The sequence below is a fragment of the Lithobates pipiens genome, unplaced genomic scaffold (assembly GCF_037356315.1).
Source record: "Lithobates pipiens isolate NorthernLeopardFrog02 unplaced genomic scaffold, aLitPip1_a1.2 Scaffold_22, whole genome shotgun sequence".
NCBI lineage: Eukaryota > Metazoa > Chordata > Amphibia > Anura > Ranidae > Lithobates > Lithobates pipiens.
In genome coordinates, this window is record NW_027507784.1 from 19,129,075 (window position 1) to 19,147,773 (window position 18,699).

Here is an 18,699-nt window from a genome sequence, read left to right on the forward strand (position 1 = left end):
CTTTAGGGCCATGTATCTCGGGATCACTTGGTACTAGAAACTCCAAATTTGTATATGTTGTAGTGCTAGTACTATTGTGTTTGCATACTTTTCTGCAGCAGAGAATGACATTTTGCATCCCAATTTTGGGGCCACATATCTCGGGGTCACTTATAGCTAGAAACACCAAATTTAGTTTTCAAACACAATAGTACTAGCACTACAACATATCCAAATTTTGAGTTTCTAGCACCAAGTGACCCCGAGATACATGGCCCTAAAGTCGGGTCACAAAATATTTTCGAATGCGGTTGAAATAATGTCGAATCATGTTGAAATCATTTCGAATCCGGTAGAAATATTTTCGAATTTGGTTGAAATACTTTCGAATGTGGCCGATTTTTTGAATTCGGTAGAAAACTAAACGAAATCCGAAAACGAATTTAAGGAAGTTAACGAATATAACTAAACGAAATTAATGAATTAACAAATTAAAACGAAACGAAACTAAACAATTTTTTTCCTTTTGCACATGTCTAGTGATGACCTGAACTGCCTTGGGTTTGGTACGGGCAAGCAAAGACATTTGAGGCCAAACCCAAACCTCATTGAAAAAAATGGGAGCTGACTGTCAAATTAGAAACTTCCACTCTCTGGGCAAATAGAGAAGGGGATGTCAAACAAATAAAGGGGGGGGGGGGCACTGCCCTGGGTAATATGTAACATGTTTACAAGTGTGTACACCACCTCTAGGTAGTACTGAGGGTGCACACTAATGTGTAGTTTATGGTATGTCCCCCCCTCCCCAGCATTTTATTTAAAGGAATTTGATACTTTTAATGCATCTAATGCCGCGTACACACAAAACCCCTTTTTTTTTCTTTTTCGACGGATGTTGGCTCAAACTTGACTTGCATACACACGGTCACACAAAGTCAGAAAATTCCGAACGCCAAGAACGCGGTGACGTACGACACGTACGACGAGCAAAGAAAAATGAAGTTCAATAGCCAGTTGTGGCTTTTCGGCTTGATTCCGAGGTCTGTGCATCGGAATTGTCTACACCCGATCGGATTTTGTTGTCAGAAAATTTTAGATCCAGATCTCAAATTTTGTGTGATGGAAAATTCCGATGGAAAAAAGTCCGATGGAGCCTGCACACGGTCGGAATTTCCCACAACAAGCTCCGATCGCACATTTGCCGTCGGAAAATCCGATCCTGTGTATGGGGCATAAGCATTTTTTGTTTTTAAAAATGTTAAAAAAAAATAAAAAATCACTGCTTCTGGCCAAACAGATTTTTTTGTTCCTTGCATAGACACATTTTACATACATACACTTTTTAGGCACTTAAAAAATTCTTAAAAGTATACATTTATTCAGTATAAAATGGATAAAAAAAAACCTTCTACCACAATAAAAGCCTTATATCACAGCATCAGGCTTAAAGTGATTGTTATTTTTTTATTAAAAAAGAGCCTTTACAAACATGTTATACTTACCTGCTCTATGCAGTTGGTTTTGCACAGAGCAGCCCGGGTTCCTCCTCTTCTTGGGTCCCTCTTCTGTGATCCTGGCCCCTCCCTCCTGTTGACTGCCCCTTACAGCAAGCAGCTTGCTATGGGGGCACCCGAGCCGAGCCACTGCTCTGTGCCCCCTGCCCTCTCTCCCCTGATTGGATAACTGACTTTGATTGACAGCCGCTGTGGGAGCCAATGGCACCGCTGCTGTGTCTCACCCAATCAGGAGGGATAGTCCTGGACAGCCAAGGGATTCATGGACATCGCTGGATCGAGATGGGGGCTCAGGTAAGTATTAGGGGGGGGGCTGAGGGGGGCTGCTACACACAGAAGGCTTTTTATCTTAATGCATAGAACACACCTTCTGCTTTTACAACCTCTTTAACCATAAATATGAGCCATGTAAGTCCCAATGTGAGAGATGTCTAATAATGCCGCGTACAGACGATCGAATTGTCCGGTGGACTCGGTCCACCGGACAATTCGATCGTGTGTGGGCTCCAGCAGAATTTTTTCATCGTAAAGTCCGGCAGACTTAGAAAGTAGTTTTGACTCAAAATTTGTCCGCCGGACTAAGAATGACGCATGCTCCGAAGCAAGTACGAGATGGAAGCTTTTGGCTACTGGCTATTGAACTTCCTTTTTCTAGTCCCGTCATATGTGCTGTACGTCATCACGTTACAAATCGCCAGACTTTCGGAGCGTCCGTGTGTGGCCAAGTCCGTTCGTTATAAAGTCCGGCGGATTGATTGCCGGATTGTTTGCCGGACCAATTCCGCTGGACAATTCGATCGTGTGTACGCGGCATTATAGTTATAGATAAGCCTGATACTGTGATATAAGATTTTTATTGTGTTAAATGTTTTTTTTTTTTTTTATCCGTTTTATACTGAATAAATGTATACTTTTATGATTTTTTGAAGTGCCTAAAAAATATTTCATTATTCTATACAATCGTACAAAATTCTTACCGTCAGTGTTGAGAAGGTACCTAGATGAAGCAAAAGAATTAAGTCACAATAAAGGTACAAAAAAAAAAATGTAAGGAATGATCACAACCAAAAACACAGACCACTTACTTTCTAGGATCTCCCTGATCTTGTCTATGTTTTCTTGAAACGAATTTCTGGAAACTAAAGCAACTGGAAATAGAAAATAACGCCATTACTATACAGTTCATCATAAACGCTTAAAGTGGTTTTACACCGAAATTATTAACGTTTACCTACAGGTAAGCCTATAATAAAGCGTACCTGTAGGTAAAATGAATATCTCCTAAACCTGTACGGTTTTATTGGGCCTTAGGCACTGGTGCTGGTGCCACCACACTGCAACCTCTTCCATATACTCTAGTTTTATTGCAGGAATTAGCCCTGCTGCAAAACATTGCATAAAAAATTGTAATTAAACGCCCCTGTTAAACAGGGGCAGAAAAATTGGGCCTTAGGCACTGGTGCTGGTGCCACCACACTGCAACCTCTCCCATATACTCTTTTTTGATTGCAGGAATTAGCCCTGCTGCAAAGCATTGCATCAAAAATTGTACTTAAACACCCCTGTTAAACAGGGGCAGAAAAATTGTGCTGATGGCATCAACCAGAACCAGAAATGTTCTTCCAACATATCAGCGGAGGAGGAAGAGGATAGACAATCAACATAACAGGACAGTCACTCAGCATCAGCATAGGCAGTCTTGAAGGGATGTGATATTTAAAAAAATTATTCTGTTACATCAGCTTCAGGTGCTTGGTAGCTGTGGGTGATCCAAGACTGATTCATCTTGAGGCGCACCCTGTGATCGGTAACAAAGCCACCAGCAGCACTGAAGGTGCGTTCCGAAAGAACGCTGGATGCAGGACAGGCCAGTAGCTCAATTGCATACTGTGCAAGCTCTGGCCAGTGATCCATCCTCAAGACCCAGTAAGCCAGAGTAATTTCGGTGGGAAAGGTGTCCAAGTCTGACCTTGCCCCTAGGTATTCCTGCACCATGTAAATCAGACGCTGGCGATGGTTGCTGGAAACGATCATACCTTGGGGCTGCCGACTAAAAAATTGTCTGAAAGCATTGGTCAGACGGCCACCTTCTCCACCGCTCCTTCTGACCAATGCCTCAGCAACAGGTTGTCCAGGACCAGGAGTTTGTAACCTCCCAGTCTCTGGGAACGCGTTGCACAGACCTTTCTGCAAGGCCTCCCGGAGATGTCTCATCCTCTGCTCCCTCTGCGATGGCAAGATAAGGTCGGCATCCTTACCCTTGTACCGTGGATCAAGGAGAGTGGCCAGCCAGTAATGGTCCCTCTCCTTGATCTGAAGAATACGAGGATCCTTAAGCAGGCTTTGCAGGATCAGGGAGGCCATGCAGCGTAGGTTAGCTGAGGCATTCGGTCCGGAGTCCTCTGGGTCACTAAGGACAACATGATCCGCAGCTACCTCCTCCCAGCCACGTACAAGTCCACGTGTTTCTTGGGACTGTAAATCATCCCTACAAGACTGCTGCTGCTGAGTGCCAGCCTCAAGTGCCCTGTCCATTATTCCACGCAGCGTATGCTCCAAGAGGTGGACAAGAGGTACAGTGTCACTGATGCATGCACTGTCACTGCTCACCATCCTTGTGGCCTCCTCAAACGGTGACAGGACAGTGCATGCATCCCTGATCATGCCCCACTGGCGTGGCGAGAAAAAACCGAGCTCCCCTGACCCTGTCCTGGTGCCGTAGTCGCACAGGTACTCATTGATGGCCCTCTGCTGCGTGTGCAGCCGCTGCAGCATGGCCGACGTTGAGTTCCACCTGGTGGGCATGTCACATATAAGGTGGTTCTTGGGCAGGTTCAACTCCTTTTGGAGCTCAGCCAGCCGAGCACAGGCATTAAATGATCGGCGGAAATGCACACAGACTTTCCTGGCCTGCTTCAAGACATCCTGTAAGCCGGGGTACCTGCCAAGGAACCGCTGCACCACCAGGTTAAGGATGTGAGCTACACAGGGCACATGGGTCAGTTGTCCCTGTCGGAGGGCGGAGAGGAGGTTGGTGCCATTGCCACAAACCACCATTCCTGGCTTAAGCTGGCGTGGCGTCAACCACCTCTCGGCCTGCCCCTGCAGAGCTGACAAAACATCCGCCCCAGTGTGGCTCCTGTCCCCCAAACAAACCAGCGCAAGCACGGCATGGCATCATTTTGCCTGCATACTTGCGTAGCCCCTGGAACGCCTACGAAGCACCGCTGGTTCTGAGGACAGAGCACTGGAAGAGGCCATGGAGGAAGAAGAAGAGGAGGGGGTGGAGGAGAGATGTGTCACAACCAATAGTAGCATTTTGGAGGAGTGGTGGCGGAACAACCTCCAACACTACTGCACCTTGTCCTGCATCCTTCCTAGCTGCCAGAAGAGTGACCCAATGGGCCGTGAAAGACAGGTAACGTCCCTGTCCATGCCTGCTGGACCATGAGTCAGCGGTAATATGCACCTTACCGCTGACCGCCCTGTCCAGCGAGGCAAGGACATTGCCTTCCACATGCCGGTAGAGAGCCGGAATCGCCTTCCGTGAGAAAAAGTGGCGTTTGGGGACCTGCCACTGAGGAACCGCACATTGTACAAACTCACGGAAGGGGGCAGAGCCTACCAACTGAAAAGGCAGCAGTTGAAGTGCTAGCAATTTAGCCAAGCTAGCATTCAACCTCTGGGCATGTGGATGGCTGGGAGTGAACTTCTTTCGCCGGTCCAGCAGCTGGGGCAGGGACATTTGCCTGCTATAATCGGACGTGGGTGTACCGCTAGCAGAGTTCCCGGAAGCACTTGGCTGTGACACACCTAATTCTAAACCTTTATTCCTCTCAGAGCAGGTTTCAGAGAGGACTGAAGGTCTAGTGGGGTTGGAGATGCCAGCTGATGGGGAGCAAGGAGAGGTCCGCTTTGTTCTTTGGTGTGGGTCTTTGAGGTACGCTTGCCAACGAGCTGCATGGCAGGTCAACATATGTCTGGTCAAGCATGTGGTGCCCAAGCGGCTGATGTTTTGGCCACGCGAGATACACTTGAGACATATGTTGCAAATAGCAGCGGTGCGATCTGATGCACTCGTCTCAAAAAAGGCCCACACCAAAGAACTTTTAGAATAACGCGCAGAGGCAGCGCCCTGCACAGGCGGAGCTCTGCGGTGTGATTCAGTCGGTGTGCTGCCCCTAAGCTGGCCCCCGGAGGGCATCCTGCCTCATTAGACATGTGCCTCCTCCTCCTCCTCCTCCTCTCTCCTTCCAGGCATCCATGTGGAGTCAGTGCCCTCATCATCCCCTCCCTCTTCATCGCTGTAGCAAACCTGGCAGTATGCTGCAGCTTGTGGAAAATGACTGCCAGATTGCTGTCCTTCTTGAGCATCCCCTCTCTCTGCGCTCACGCTACTGCCTTCCTCTAGCTGAGTGTCATCATCAGAGCCCACAAAACACTGGGCATCCTCCTGGAGCATGTACCCAACACTGTGCTCAAAGAGTTCAGGAGACTCCTCAGGAGGACGTGGTGGGTCTAGGGAAGGAGTCACTGATGATGACATTGAGAGGAGGGAAGACGATGCGCTGGCAGCTGCTTTGCTAGTACCCTGAGACTGGGTGAGAGAGAATGAGGAGGATGAAGAGGGCTTGGTCATCCACTCTACCAAGTCGTTGGCATGTTGCGGCTCAACATGTCCAGCTGCCGAAAAGAAGGACAAGCGTGTCCCATGGCCACGTGCTGATGACAATGCACCGCATCCATGACCAGCACTGTTGTCTCTAGACACAGAGCCTGCTTGCCCTCTTTTATCGGCTCGCGCCTGTCTGCCTCTCCTTGCTGGCCTTCCAGAGATGGTAATGGCCTAAAGGGAGTTGGGTAAAACAGCAGTTGGGTAGTGTATATTGTGCTAGAGGCACACAACACCCACTAACTCCTGCAGATGCCTTTATTATAGAACACCAGAGATAAAGGGGTATATACAGATGTATACTGTGCTGTGCTGGAGGCACACACAACTTCCAATAAATCCTGCAGATGGCAATTGGGCTCAAATAGAGAAGAGCTATGTAGGTGGATATAGCGGTATGTACTGGGTACAGAGCATGCAGACAGCACGCACTATCTCCTAACACTACTGACTGCAAGCTCTATTATAAAAGATAGATCACTAGCTATATAGGTGAGGTGAATATAGCGGTGTATACTGCGGTCAGGGCAGGCAGACAACAACCACTACACAACAGCAAGATCGAAAATCGTCCGAAAACGATCGGTGTGTACTGTGTTGAAGGTACACAGAACACCCACTAACTCCTGCAGATGCCTTTATTATAGAACACCAGAGATAAAGGGGCATATTCAGATGTATACTGTGCTGTGCTGGAGGCACACACAACTTCCAATAACTCCTGCAGATGGCAAGTGGGCTCAAATAGAGAAGAGCTATGTAGGTGGATATAGCGGTATATACTGGGTACAGAGCACGCAGACAGCACGCACAAGCTCCTAACACTACTGACTGCAAGCTCTATTATAAAAGATAGATCACTAGCTATATAGGTGAGGTGAATATAGTGGTGTATACTGCGGTCAGGGCACGCAGGCAACAACCACTACACAACAGCAAGATCGAAAATCGTCCGAAAACGATCGGTGTGTATTGTGTTGAAGGTACGCAGAACACCCACTAACTCCTGCAGATGCCTTTATTATAGAACACCAGAGATAAAGGGGTATATTCAGATGTATACTGTGCTGTGCTGGAGGCACACACAACTTCCAATAACTCCTGCAGATGGCAAGTGGGCTCAAATAGAGAAGAGCTATGTAGGTGGATATAGCGGTGTGTACTGGGTACAGAGCGCACAGACAGCACGCACAAGCTCCTAACACTACTGACTGCAAGCTCTATTATAAAAGATAGATCACTAGCTATATAGGTGAGGTGAATATAGTGGTGTATACTGCGGTCAGGGCACGCAGACAATAACCACTACACAACAGCAAGATCGAAAATCGACTGAAAACGATCGGTGTGTACTGTGTTGAAGGTACACAGAACACCCACTGCTTCAGACGCCAACACACTACACAAGGCCGCCGCGCTGGCGGCCTTATATAGTGTGGGGCGTGCACTACACAGCCTGAGCTATGATTGGCCACAGGCATCCTACCGAGATCGTAGTTGCAGGGTGTCAGACTGACACACCGCAACAACGATCGCCGCGAGGAGAGCCCCCCGGGGGGGCGCGCAGCAGCTTAATATCCTGAGGACTTCATATGATGCCCAGTCAAGATATTGAAACCACTTTGCCGTCGTCATTCTGCTATATGGCAAGTGGTTAACCACTTCCCGACCAGCGCACGACGATGTACGTCGACAGAATGGCACGGGCAGGCATATTGGCGTACAGGTACGTCCAATATTCAATGCCGCCCTGCCATTGGGAGCGCGCCGCCGGCGGCGCGCTCCCGCGCTGGTTCGGGACCCCCGTGAGTCCGGTCGCGGGACCTGTGAACTCGATCGCCACGGGCATCCCCGCGATTGTCTCATGGAGCGGCCGAATGGAGGAAATGCCGAGTAAACAGCATTTCTCCATTCTGCCTAGCAACTAGTGACGCTGATCTCTGCTCCATGTGATTGGAGCAGAGATCAGTGTTCACTAAATGAAAGCCCAACCCCCCCACAGTTAGTAACACACCCCTAGGAACACTTAACCCCTACACTGCCACCCACTGGTTAACCCCTTCACTGCCATTGTCATTTACACAGGAATCACTGCATTTATATAGCAGTGATTACTGTATACATGACAATGGTCCCAAAAATGTGTCAAAAATGTCCGATGGGTCCCCCACAATGTCGCAGTCACAGTAAAAATCGCTGATCGCCGCCATTACTAGTAAAAAAAAAAAATAATAAAAAATTATTAATAAAAATGCTATAAAACTATCCCTATTTTGTAAACGCTATAACTTTTGCGCAAACCAATCAATAATCGCTTATTGCGATTTTTTTACCAAAAATATGTAGAAGAATACGTATCGGCCTAAACTGAGGGAAAAAATGTTTTTTTATATATTTTTGGGGGATATTTATTATAACAAAAAGTAAAAAATTATGCGTTTTTTTCAAAATTGTCGCTCTATTTTTGTTTATAGCGCAAAAAATAAAAACCGCAGGGGTGATCAAATACCACCAAAAGAAAGCTCTATTTGTGGGAACAAAAAGGACGTCAATTTTGTTTGGGAGCCACGTCGCACGACCGCGCAATTGTCAGTTAAAACGACGCAGTGCCGAATCGCAAAAAGTGGTCTGGTCTTTGACCAGCAAATTGGTCCGGTCTGAAAGTGGTTAAAGAACACAACATACAGGGATATGGGAAATTATTATAGACACTGACGCACACACACGTACACAGGTTGAACTGATTGGACTATTGTTACTATGTAACTATAGGTAGTTTTTTTTTTTTTTTTTTTTTTTTTTAATTAGGGAACAATTTTTAGTTTAAGGAATAGTATAAGGAATATTCTAGGTGCATTTTGCGTTTTTCAATAAACGTTTTTTGATCCACTGAAGTCTACGGAAACCAAAAACACAACCTGCAGGTCCCTGGCCCTTAAAATGCATGGATGTGTACTATGACCCATAGGAAACCATGTTAAATGGAGTGTAGTGTGCGTCAGCAAAACTGAAAATACACTAAAAATGCATAGATCTGAACCAGGCCTAAGACTGGATTCACACCTATGGCATTTTTAGTGCTTTTTGCAATTTGCAGATTTGCACAACAGAACGTGTTCCATAGGAAACCATGGTAGATGGACTGTAGTACAAATCTGCAAAATGCAAAAAGCACTAAAACTGCCATAGGTGTGAATCCAGCCTAAGATGGAGATTCCAATTACCATGAGAATGATCAGAGGAACAATATTACGCCCATAGAGGGCAAAACAGCCATCATCTTCTGTGGCTTTCTAGATCCAAATCTGCATGGCTTTACAATAGGTAAGGTTTGAGGATGAGCAGAAAACACAGTTCAGTTTTGGGAGGTTTGGACAAATATAGCAAAAGTTTGGCTACCTAATTGAACCATATACAAGTCAACGGAAGCCAAATTGATCAAATCAATTTAATTGTTAAGGCTAATAGTCACTTAAAAATACCATTTTGTAGGAAGCAGAAAATATAAAGTAGAATTAAAGACAACACTTTTTCATTTTGGATAGAATAAGGGAGGGTTTATAACCTCATCAGTTATTTCTGTGTCCTTTTGGGGAGATTTCCCTTTACTTCCCATTCCATAGCCAAAATGGGAAGTGAGAGGAAATACCTTCATAGCCAGGGATTGGGAATCATGGGGTGTCATTAGAACTAGTGTCCCCAATGGATGGTTTTCCCTCTATTACTGTTCTAGTGTCAACTAGGGGTGCACAAATGGGTTTTTTGGTGTCGAAAGCGATACCGAAAATGAAAAATACACTAGGCCGAAAACCAAAACCTATACTGAAAATGACTGTTTTAAAAAAATATTTTTATACATTTTAAATAAAATGTATACATTTTTTATATAACACATAATAGTATTAGCAAAATTTCCATGCGGTGCACCTCTAGCAGATATGATGCAGGAGATGGTCAGAGACTGCAGACATGGTACAGGAGATGGTCAGAGACTGCAGACATGGTACAGGAGATGGTCAGAGACTGGGGGCATGGTAAAGGAGATGGTTAGAGACTGCGGACATGATACAGGAGATGGTCAGAGACTGCAGACATGGTACAGGAGATGGTTAGAGACTGCGGACATGATACAGGAGATGGTCAGAGACTGCGGACATGGTACAGGAGATGGTCAGAGACTACAAACATGGTACAGGAGATCGTCAGACACTGCGGACATGATACAGGAGATGGTCAGAGACTGCGGACATGATACAGGAGATGGCCAGAGACTGCGGGCATACTATAGGAGATGGTTAGAGACTGCAGACATGGTACAGGAGATGGTCAGAGCCTGCGGACATGGCACAGGAGATGGTCAGAGACTGCGGACATGATACAGGAGATGGTCAGAGACTGCAGACATGGTACAGGAGATGGTTAGAGACTGAGGACATGATACAGGAGATGGTTAGAGACTGCAGATATGGTACAGGAGATGGTCAGAGACTGCGGACATGATACAGGAGATGGTCAGAGACTGCGGACATGATACAGGAGATGGCCAGAGACTGCGGACATGATACAGGAGATGGTCAGAGACTGCGGACATGATACAAGAGATGGTCAGAGACTGGGGACATGGTACAGGAGGCGGGACATTGTTACTGTGGTCTGTGTAGTTAAGCTCCATGACACACGGAGATCACGCGAGGAGGGAGGGGAGGAGGAGAAGAGAGGAGAGGACTGTGGCGCGCAGCGCCAGAAGGAAACCCCCCAGTAATGGGCGGCACCAGGGACCAGGCCCCGCCCCATTTTCAGCACCATTATCGGCGTGATTTCTCTTTCGGCAAAGTGCCGAAAACACAATTTTTGGCCGATATGTTTTGGCCCGCTGAAATTTCGGTGCATCCCTAGTGTCAACCCAAAATTTTATATTTTCTTTCACTTTCGGTGATAACGGTAAACAGGACAAATAGAGACGGTGAATCACCCTAATGGGGGCACAGGCAGCAATAAAACCTGACAGGGGTTCTAATCTCTCTATACTATCAAAAAAAAAAAAAGTTTTAACCTTATGCCGCGTACACACGGTCAAACTGTATGACGTACTTAGTGTGGCGGAAAAGTACGCCCGACTGTCCGTCGGAATTTCCGAACGGGCTACTTGCCCACACACGGCACTTTTTGAGCGGACTAATACGGCGTACTAAGTCTGCCGTACTATCCGCCCTACTTTTGAAATGAACGGACTCGCCCACACACGCGGAGGTAAGTCCGCTCATTTCGAGCGCGTCTCCAGGTAGGCGGGGCCCGCAAAGTCGGGAGAAGAGGCCGGCGGTGAGGAAGAAAGCCGGACTCCTCCGCTAGCAAAAGAGCTACAAGAAGATAGCGGAGGAGTCCGGCGAGAAGACCCCGAAGACGGAAGACCCCCGGAGCTGTGCAATAAAGTATTTTATCTCGTGTGTTGTGTTTTTTTTGTACTTTTATTTTACAGGTGAATGGGTAGGGGTACATTGTACCCCATACTCATTCACATAGGGTGGGGGGCCGGTATCCGGGGCCCCCTTATTAAAGGGGGCTCCCGGATTCCGATAAGCCCCCGCCCGCAGACCCCGATAACCAACGGCCAGGGTTGTCGGGAAGAGGCCCTTGTCCTCATCAACATGGGGACAAGGTGCTTTGGGGTGGGGGGGCCGCGCGCCCCCCCTTCCCCACGGCACCCCCACATGTTGAGGGCACGCGGCCTGGTACGGCTCAGGAGGGGGGGGGGGCGCTCGCTCGCCCCCCTTTCCTGGCCGGCCGGGTAGCGTGCTCGGACAAGGGTCTGTTGTTGACTTGGGGGGACCCCCACGCCAATTTTTTTCGGCGTTGGGGTTCCCCTTTAAGTCCATACCAGGCGGCGTCTCCTTCGCGGGCCCCGCCTACCTGGAGACCCGCTTGAAATGAGTGGACTTTTCTCCGGGCGGGAAAAGTCCGCTCATTTCAAAAGTACGGCGGACTGGCATACACACGGCCGGATTGTCCGCTGAAATGCGAGTATGACGGACAGAATTTCGAAAAATCCGAAATACTTAGTACGCCAGACTGCACGCTGAAAAAGTCCGCTGAAGCACACACACGAGCGGACTGTCCGCTGAAATGTGTTTCGACGGACTAAGTAGACCATAGCCCGTGTGTACGCGGCTTTAGAATTACTGTAAAAATGTTCAAAGTACAATATTGCAAATGCACTATTCCTTTAAAAAACCTGCTCAAGGGGCAGGGCTGGACTGGGACAGAAATTTGGCCCTGGACTTCATCCAGATCGGCCCACTTACATTTTGAGTGTCCCATCAGCAACCCCCTTACATCAGAGTGTCCCATTACCAGCTCCCTTACATCAGAGTGTCCCATTACCAACCCCCTTACATCAGAGTGTCCCATTACCAACCCTCTTACATCAGAGTGTCCCATCACCAGCCCCCTTACATCAGAGTGTCCCATAACCAGCCCCCTTACATCAGAGTGTCCCATCACCAGCCCCCTTACATCAGAATGTCCCATCACCACCCCCTTACATCAGAGTGTCCCATCACCAGCTCCCTTACATCAGAGTGTCCCATCACCAGCTCCGTTACATCAGAGTGGCCCATCAGCACCCCCTTACATCAGAGTGTCCCATCAGCACCCCCTTACATCAGAGTGTCCCATCACCAGCTCCCTTACATCAGAGTGTCCCATCACCAGCTCCCTTACATCAGAGTGTCCCATCACCAGCTCCCTTACATCAGAGTGTCCCATCACCAGCTCCCTTACATCAGAGTGTCCCATCACCAGCTCCCTTACATCAGAGTGTCCCATCACCAGCTCCCTTACATCAGAGTGTCCCATCACCAGCCCCCTTACATCAGAGGGTCCCATCACCAGCTCCCTTACATCAGAGTGTCCCATCACCACCCCCTTATATCAGAGTGTCCCATCACCAGCCCCCTTACATCAGAGTGTCCCATCACCAGCCCCCTTACATCAGAGTGGCCCACTGAGCCATTGGCCCACCAGGAAACTCCCAGTAGTCCCGACGGCCAGTACATGCCTGTCAAGAGGTCACCTTAACCTACCTGTGAAGTGTTGCATCTCTTCCATGTAAACAACATAGTATAGCAGACGTGACATTTACAAAGGAAAAATAAAGACATTTGAAATGCTGTTAATTCACATTTCATCTCATCGCTGTCATGGTGGAACAGAAAAGGGTTTTCACCAAACTGGTACCACAAGGGTGGCAAGAGGCCCAATTCTCCCCAATGTCTGTGTATGTTGTAGGGTTACCAGTGACCTTCACTTCAAATATTTAAACTTAATCATTTGAAGAGGGGGGGGGGGGGCACAAACTTTTGACCATATAATGTAGGTGTGATGATCAGTCGTCCAACTAACTTTTGTCCATCTAGTGTGCTTCTTCATGAAGCCAGTCGGCCAATGAGATCCCAGGCTTCTCTGGTCACCAGACATTGTAGGGAATGAGAAATTTGAGGTAATTGAGTAATAATACCTTTGAATTGAGATAACAATGGCAACCCATCTTCAGGAGCGATAATAAGATCATATCCATCGCCAGGATCTTCATCGTCTTCATTACCTGTTAATATTAATTGTGCAAAGTTTAACCACTTCAGCCCTGGAAGGATTTGCCCCCTTCCTGACTGGACCATTTTTTTCCGATACGGCACTGCGTCAATTTAACTGACAATTGCGCGGTCGTGCGATGTTGTACCCAAAAAAAATAAAAAATTATTGACGTCCTTTTTCCACCACAAATAGAGCTTTCTTTTGGTGGTATTTGATCACCTCTGCGTTTTTATTTTTTGTGCAATAAACAAACAAAAAAAAAAACGCGTCAATTTTGAAAAAAAAAATACAATGTTTTTAACTTTTTAGTATAATAAATATCCAAATTAAAAAAAAAACAAAAACAAATTTCTTCCTCGGTTTAGACCAATATGTATTCTTCTACATATTTTTGGTATAAAAAAAAAATGCAATAAGCGTATATTGATTGGTTTGTGCAAAAGTTATAGCGTCTTTAAAATAAAGCATATATTTATGGCATTTTTATGATTATTATTTTTTTTTTTTTTACTAGTAATGGCAGTGATTAGCATTTTTTATCGGGACTGCAACATTGCGGCGAACACATCGGACACTTTTGACACTATTTTGGGACCATTCACATTTATAGTGATCGTTGCTAAAAATAGCCACTGATTACTGTATAAATGAATCTGGCTGGGAAGGGGTTAACACTAGGGGGCGATCAAGGGGTTAAATATGTTCCCTTAATGTGTGTTCTAACTGTAGGGGGGATGGGACTGACAGGGGGAGGAGACCGATTGGTGTTCCTATATGCTAGGAACACACAATCTGTCTCCTCTCCCCTGAGAGAGTGTGGACACACACACACATACCTGCTCTGTCCGGAGCAATTGCGGGTGCCCGGCAGACATCGCTGCCGTCGGGCACAAGCATCGGCTCCTCGGTGACACGGTGCGCACGCATCCTATATGAGCTCTATACCCCTCTAAAAATAAAAGGCAAAATAAAGAAGGAAAAAAAAATGTAAATGCGCCCTGTCCCGCCGAGCTCATGTGCAGAAGCGAACGAATACGTGAGAGGCACCCGCATATGAAAATGGTGTTCAAACCACACACGATCGGTAGAGCGAGAGCAATAATTCTAGCGATAGACCTCCTTCGTAACTCAAAACATGCAACCTGTAGAATTTTTTTAAATGTCGCCTATGGAGATTTTTTAAGGTTAAAAGATTGTCGCCAATCAACGAGTGGGCGCCATTTTGAAGCGTGACATGTTGGGTATCAATTTACTCAGCGTAACATTATCTTTCACAATATCAACAAAAATAAATAAAAAACTGGGCTACCTTTACTGTTGTCTTATTTTTTAATTAAAAAAGTGAATCTTTTCCCCAAAAAGTGCGCTTGTAAGACCGCAGCGCAAATACGGTGTTACAGAAAGTATTGCAACGACATTTTATTCTCTAGGGTGTTAGAAAAAAATATATATAATGTTTGGGGTTCTAAGTAATTTTCTTTTTTTTTTTTTTTACTTTAAAGAGTTTATTGAGGCCAATAATAATACAATGTGAACAAGAAACACAATGTGATCTATGGCTATACAATCAAATAAGCTGAAGGTTGTCTATAGAACCAAAATACATCATACTAGGAGCTGGCACTAAAGTAGTACAGTATGGTAGCTATCACATTAGCCAAATAGCTCCACTTTAAGCGGTGATATAAAATCCTATAGCAGTGCTATTAAATGAAATCAACATACATAGTTCGAATACCACGTGCAGATATAACCAGAGAACATGTTTCCATTGTGTTTGACAGGAGTGGGAGAGTCATAAAGCCTCAGGCCGCGTACACACGCGGGGACTGTTCGCCCAACTTTGTCCGTCAAACAGTTTCGGCAAACAGTCCGCTCAAAATTAGCATGGACGGACATGGCCACACACGACGGACGAACAGTTTGCTGAAACCGTGCGCGATGACGTGAACGGCACGTACGACGGGACGAAAAATACGACGTCCTATACACTGCATTATAACTTTCGGCGTGAAAATCCTTTCTGAGCATGCGCGGAACTTTGTTTGACGAACAAGCCTACACACGCGGGGACTGTCCGCTGAAACAAGGTGTCAGCGGACAGTTTTTCGGAATTTCCGAAAAACCTTGTTCAGCGGACTGTTCGCTGAAACTGTCCGCTGAAAGCCCACACACGAGCGGACTGTCCGCTGAAACTTGGTTTCAGCGGACAGTTTCAGCGAACAGTCCCCGCGTGTGTACGCGGCCTCAGAAGAGAATTATAGAAAGAGTAGGTAGCAGAAAATTGCGGAAAAAAGCTCAGGAAGAGGGGGGGTGATAGGGGCCTTGAGGGGAAGAGGAAACAAAAAATAAGATAGACGAGTAAGTAGATGAAGAGTGATAAGAATGGAAGAGGGGAAGGGGAGATCAGAAAAAAGAAAGTGAGAGTCAACCCCCAGAACCAGAGGAATCGCCTCCACGTGGCTTTGGGAAATGTGGATCATTCCTAAAGAGCGGTGTGCCACCCCATCTCAACCTGAGACAATCTCTGTGAATGTCGCAGAGTGCTTGAAGATAATCCATGGTTGCCAAGTTCCCAGGAAACTCTCCACTTTTTCATCTGCCTGAGCCCTTGTGTTTTCCATTTCATAAATGTCTACAACTCTGTGTAGCCAATCTTTCACAGAAGGGACCAAGGAGGACTTCCAGTGCACTGGGATTTTGCCGCATTCAGTAGATGTACGGTGAGGGAGCGCTTGTATTTCTTCAGGGACCAGCTGGATATGTGTAACAAGCAGCCAGCAGCATCCAGGGTCAAAGTGGTTCCTGTCATCGCTCTAATGTGCTTCCTCACTGCATCCCAAAAGGGAACAATCAGCGGACAGTCCCACCAGATGTGCAGTAAGGAACCCACCCCTCTCTGACACCTCCAACAAATTTCGGGAACCTGCGGATTCCATCTGTGTAACCTTTGGGGGGTCAGCTACCATTGTGTCAGTAATTTGAAGGCCAATTCCTGAATTTTAGTGCTGATTGAGCACTTATGAGCTAACACACAAGCACTCCTCCACTGTTTCACACTAATTGTTACCTGAAGGTCCTCCGACCATCGTCTCCCGGGTCCGTCACCTATTGGCTGTTTAGCCTCCTGCGACCACTCATATGCTATTGAGGTAGCCTTATTGATTTGTGAACCAGAGAGACACACCGACTCAAAGCCTGTCAAGCGCCTAGTAAACGTGCCTAACTTCCTGTGTGTTTGGAGATAACTCCGCATTTGGAGGTAAGTCCAGAAAGTTAGCCTGGGCCGGCCTAAGTCCCCTTTCATTTCCGGGAGACCTTTCACCTCGTTGTGTGTGTAACAGTCCTTGGCTAGTAAGGGTCTATCTCCATTGATGGTCTGAAGCTGTGGGTTACCTAGCCCCGGTATGAAGTCTGGGTTGTCGTGAAGTGGTGTCAAGGGTCCTCTGCCTGAAGTGATTTCGGTCTGTTGGGGGAGATCCTGTATCAGCCTAAGTGTCGTCCCAGTTAGCAGGTGCCGTTTCAGGTCGTCCGGATATGCCACCCAAGGAATCCAGGGTGAGAAAGTCAGCGGTAATGAGATGATTGACATCTCCAGCGCAACCCAGTCCTTAGTGTTGCCATGGCAGTGCCAATCTATGATTCTCGCTACATGTGCAGCCACATAGTAGTTGTGAAAATCAGGTATTCCCAGTCCTCCATGCTCCTTTGATCTAATCAAAGATTCATACTTAATTCTTGGCTTTTTATGCGCCCAGGTGAACTTCATGATCAACGATCGGAGGGCATGAAACCATCGCCTCGGGATCTTGATGGGAAGTGTGCGGAACAAATAAAGAAGCCTGGGAAGAACTGTCATTTTGACGATCGCTGCACGCCCAAACCATGAGAAGTTTCCCGTGTGCCATCTCGCAAGGTCTTGTTCAATGGACTTAAATACGGGCGTAAAGTTTTGCTCAAAGGCCTGGGATACCTGCGAAGGCAATCTAATTCCCAAGTAATTCAGGGAATGAGATTCCCATCTAAAGGGTGAATTGGCTTTCGTCGAGATAAAAGTCTGGGCCGGTAATGTCACGTTCAAGGCCTCAGATTTCGCGTAGTTTATTTTTAGGTTGGATATGTATCCATATTGTTTAAAAGCTTTCATCAAGTTAGGGAGAGACGTGTGTGGGGAAGTCAGGAAAAAAAGCAAATCGTCTGCATAGGCTGCAACCTTGAACTCCCCGCCCACCACCCGAAAGCCGCTTATGGAGGGATCTAAATTAATCAGCCTGATAAACGGCTCCAGAGTCAAAATAAATAACAGCGGAGACAACGGACAGCCCTGTCTTGTCCCATTAGCGATACGGACCCTCTCGGATAGTGTGCCATTTATTTTCAGTTGTGCCGTGGGATCCCGGTATAGAGTCGAGATCCAGGCTAACATGTTTGTGCCCAAGCCCACATGCCTGCACGTGGCCATCATGTAGTCCCACGCCACTCTGTCGAAGGCCTTCTCCGCGTCTGTAGACAGAAGAAGGCCCTCGACCTCACCCCGTTCCGCCGCGTGGATCAGCAGCAAGGACTTGATAACATTGTCCTTGGCTTCCCTCCCCGGCATAAAGCCCACCTGTTCCGGGCCTATCAAATTAGCCAGAAACGGTTTTAATCTTTCCGCCAGAATTTTTGCGAAAATTTTCAAATCTAAATTTAAAAGTGAGATTGGCCGGTAGCTCGCACACTCCGAGGGGTCCTTCCCTGGTTTCGGTAGGACCGTTATAAAGGCCGAGAGCCAGTCCTGTGACGCCTTTGTAGACTGGGGCAAGGAGTTCAAGGCCTTCCCTAGAGGTCCATCTAAAAGGTCAATAAAAGTCTTATAGTAGATCGCTGTGTACCCGTCAGGACCCGGGCTCTTTTCCAGTTTCAGTGCTTTAATCGCCCGTCTAATCTCCGTCACCCCTATAG

General features: G+C 46.9%; 1 protein-coding gene across 1 annotated transcript in view; it reads right to left on the reverse strand.

Moving 5' to 3' along the window:
- The window catches only part of LOC143923370 (uncharacterized), a 76,680-nt gene that overhangs the window by 18,753 nt on the left and 39,228 nt on the right, over positions 1-18,699 (reverse strand). Inside the window, exons 6-8 of the mRNA XM_077446995.1 lie at positions 13,709-13,765; positions 2,579-2,641; positions 2,471-2,490 (exon numbers count right to left, since the gene is read on the reverse strand). Coding sequence (XP_077303121.1) covers positions 2,471-2,490; positions 2,579-2,641; positions 13,709-13,765 — 140 coding nt within the window. The remainder of the gene's footprint in view (positions 1-2,470; positions 2,491-2,578; positions 2,642-13,708; positions 13,766-18,699) is intronic.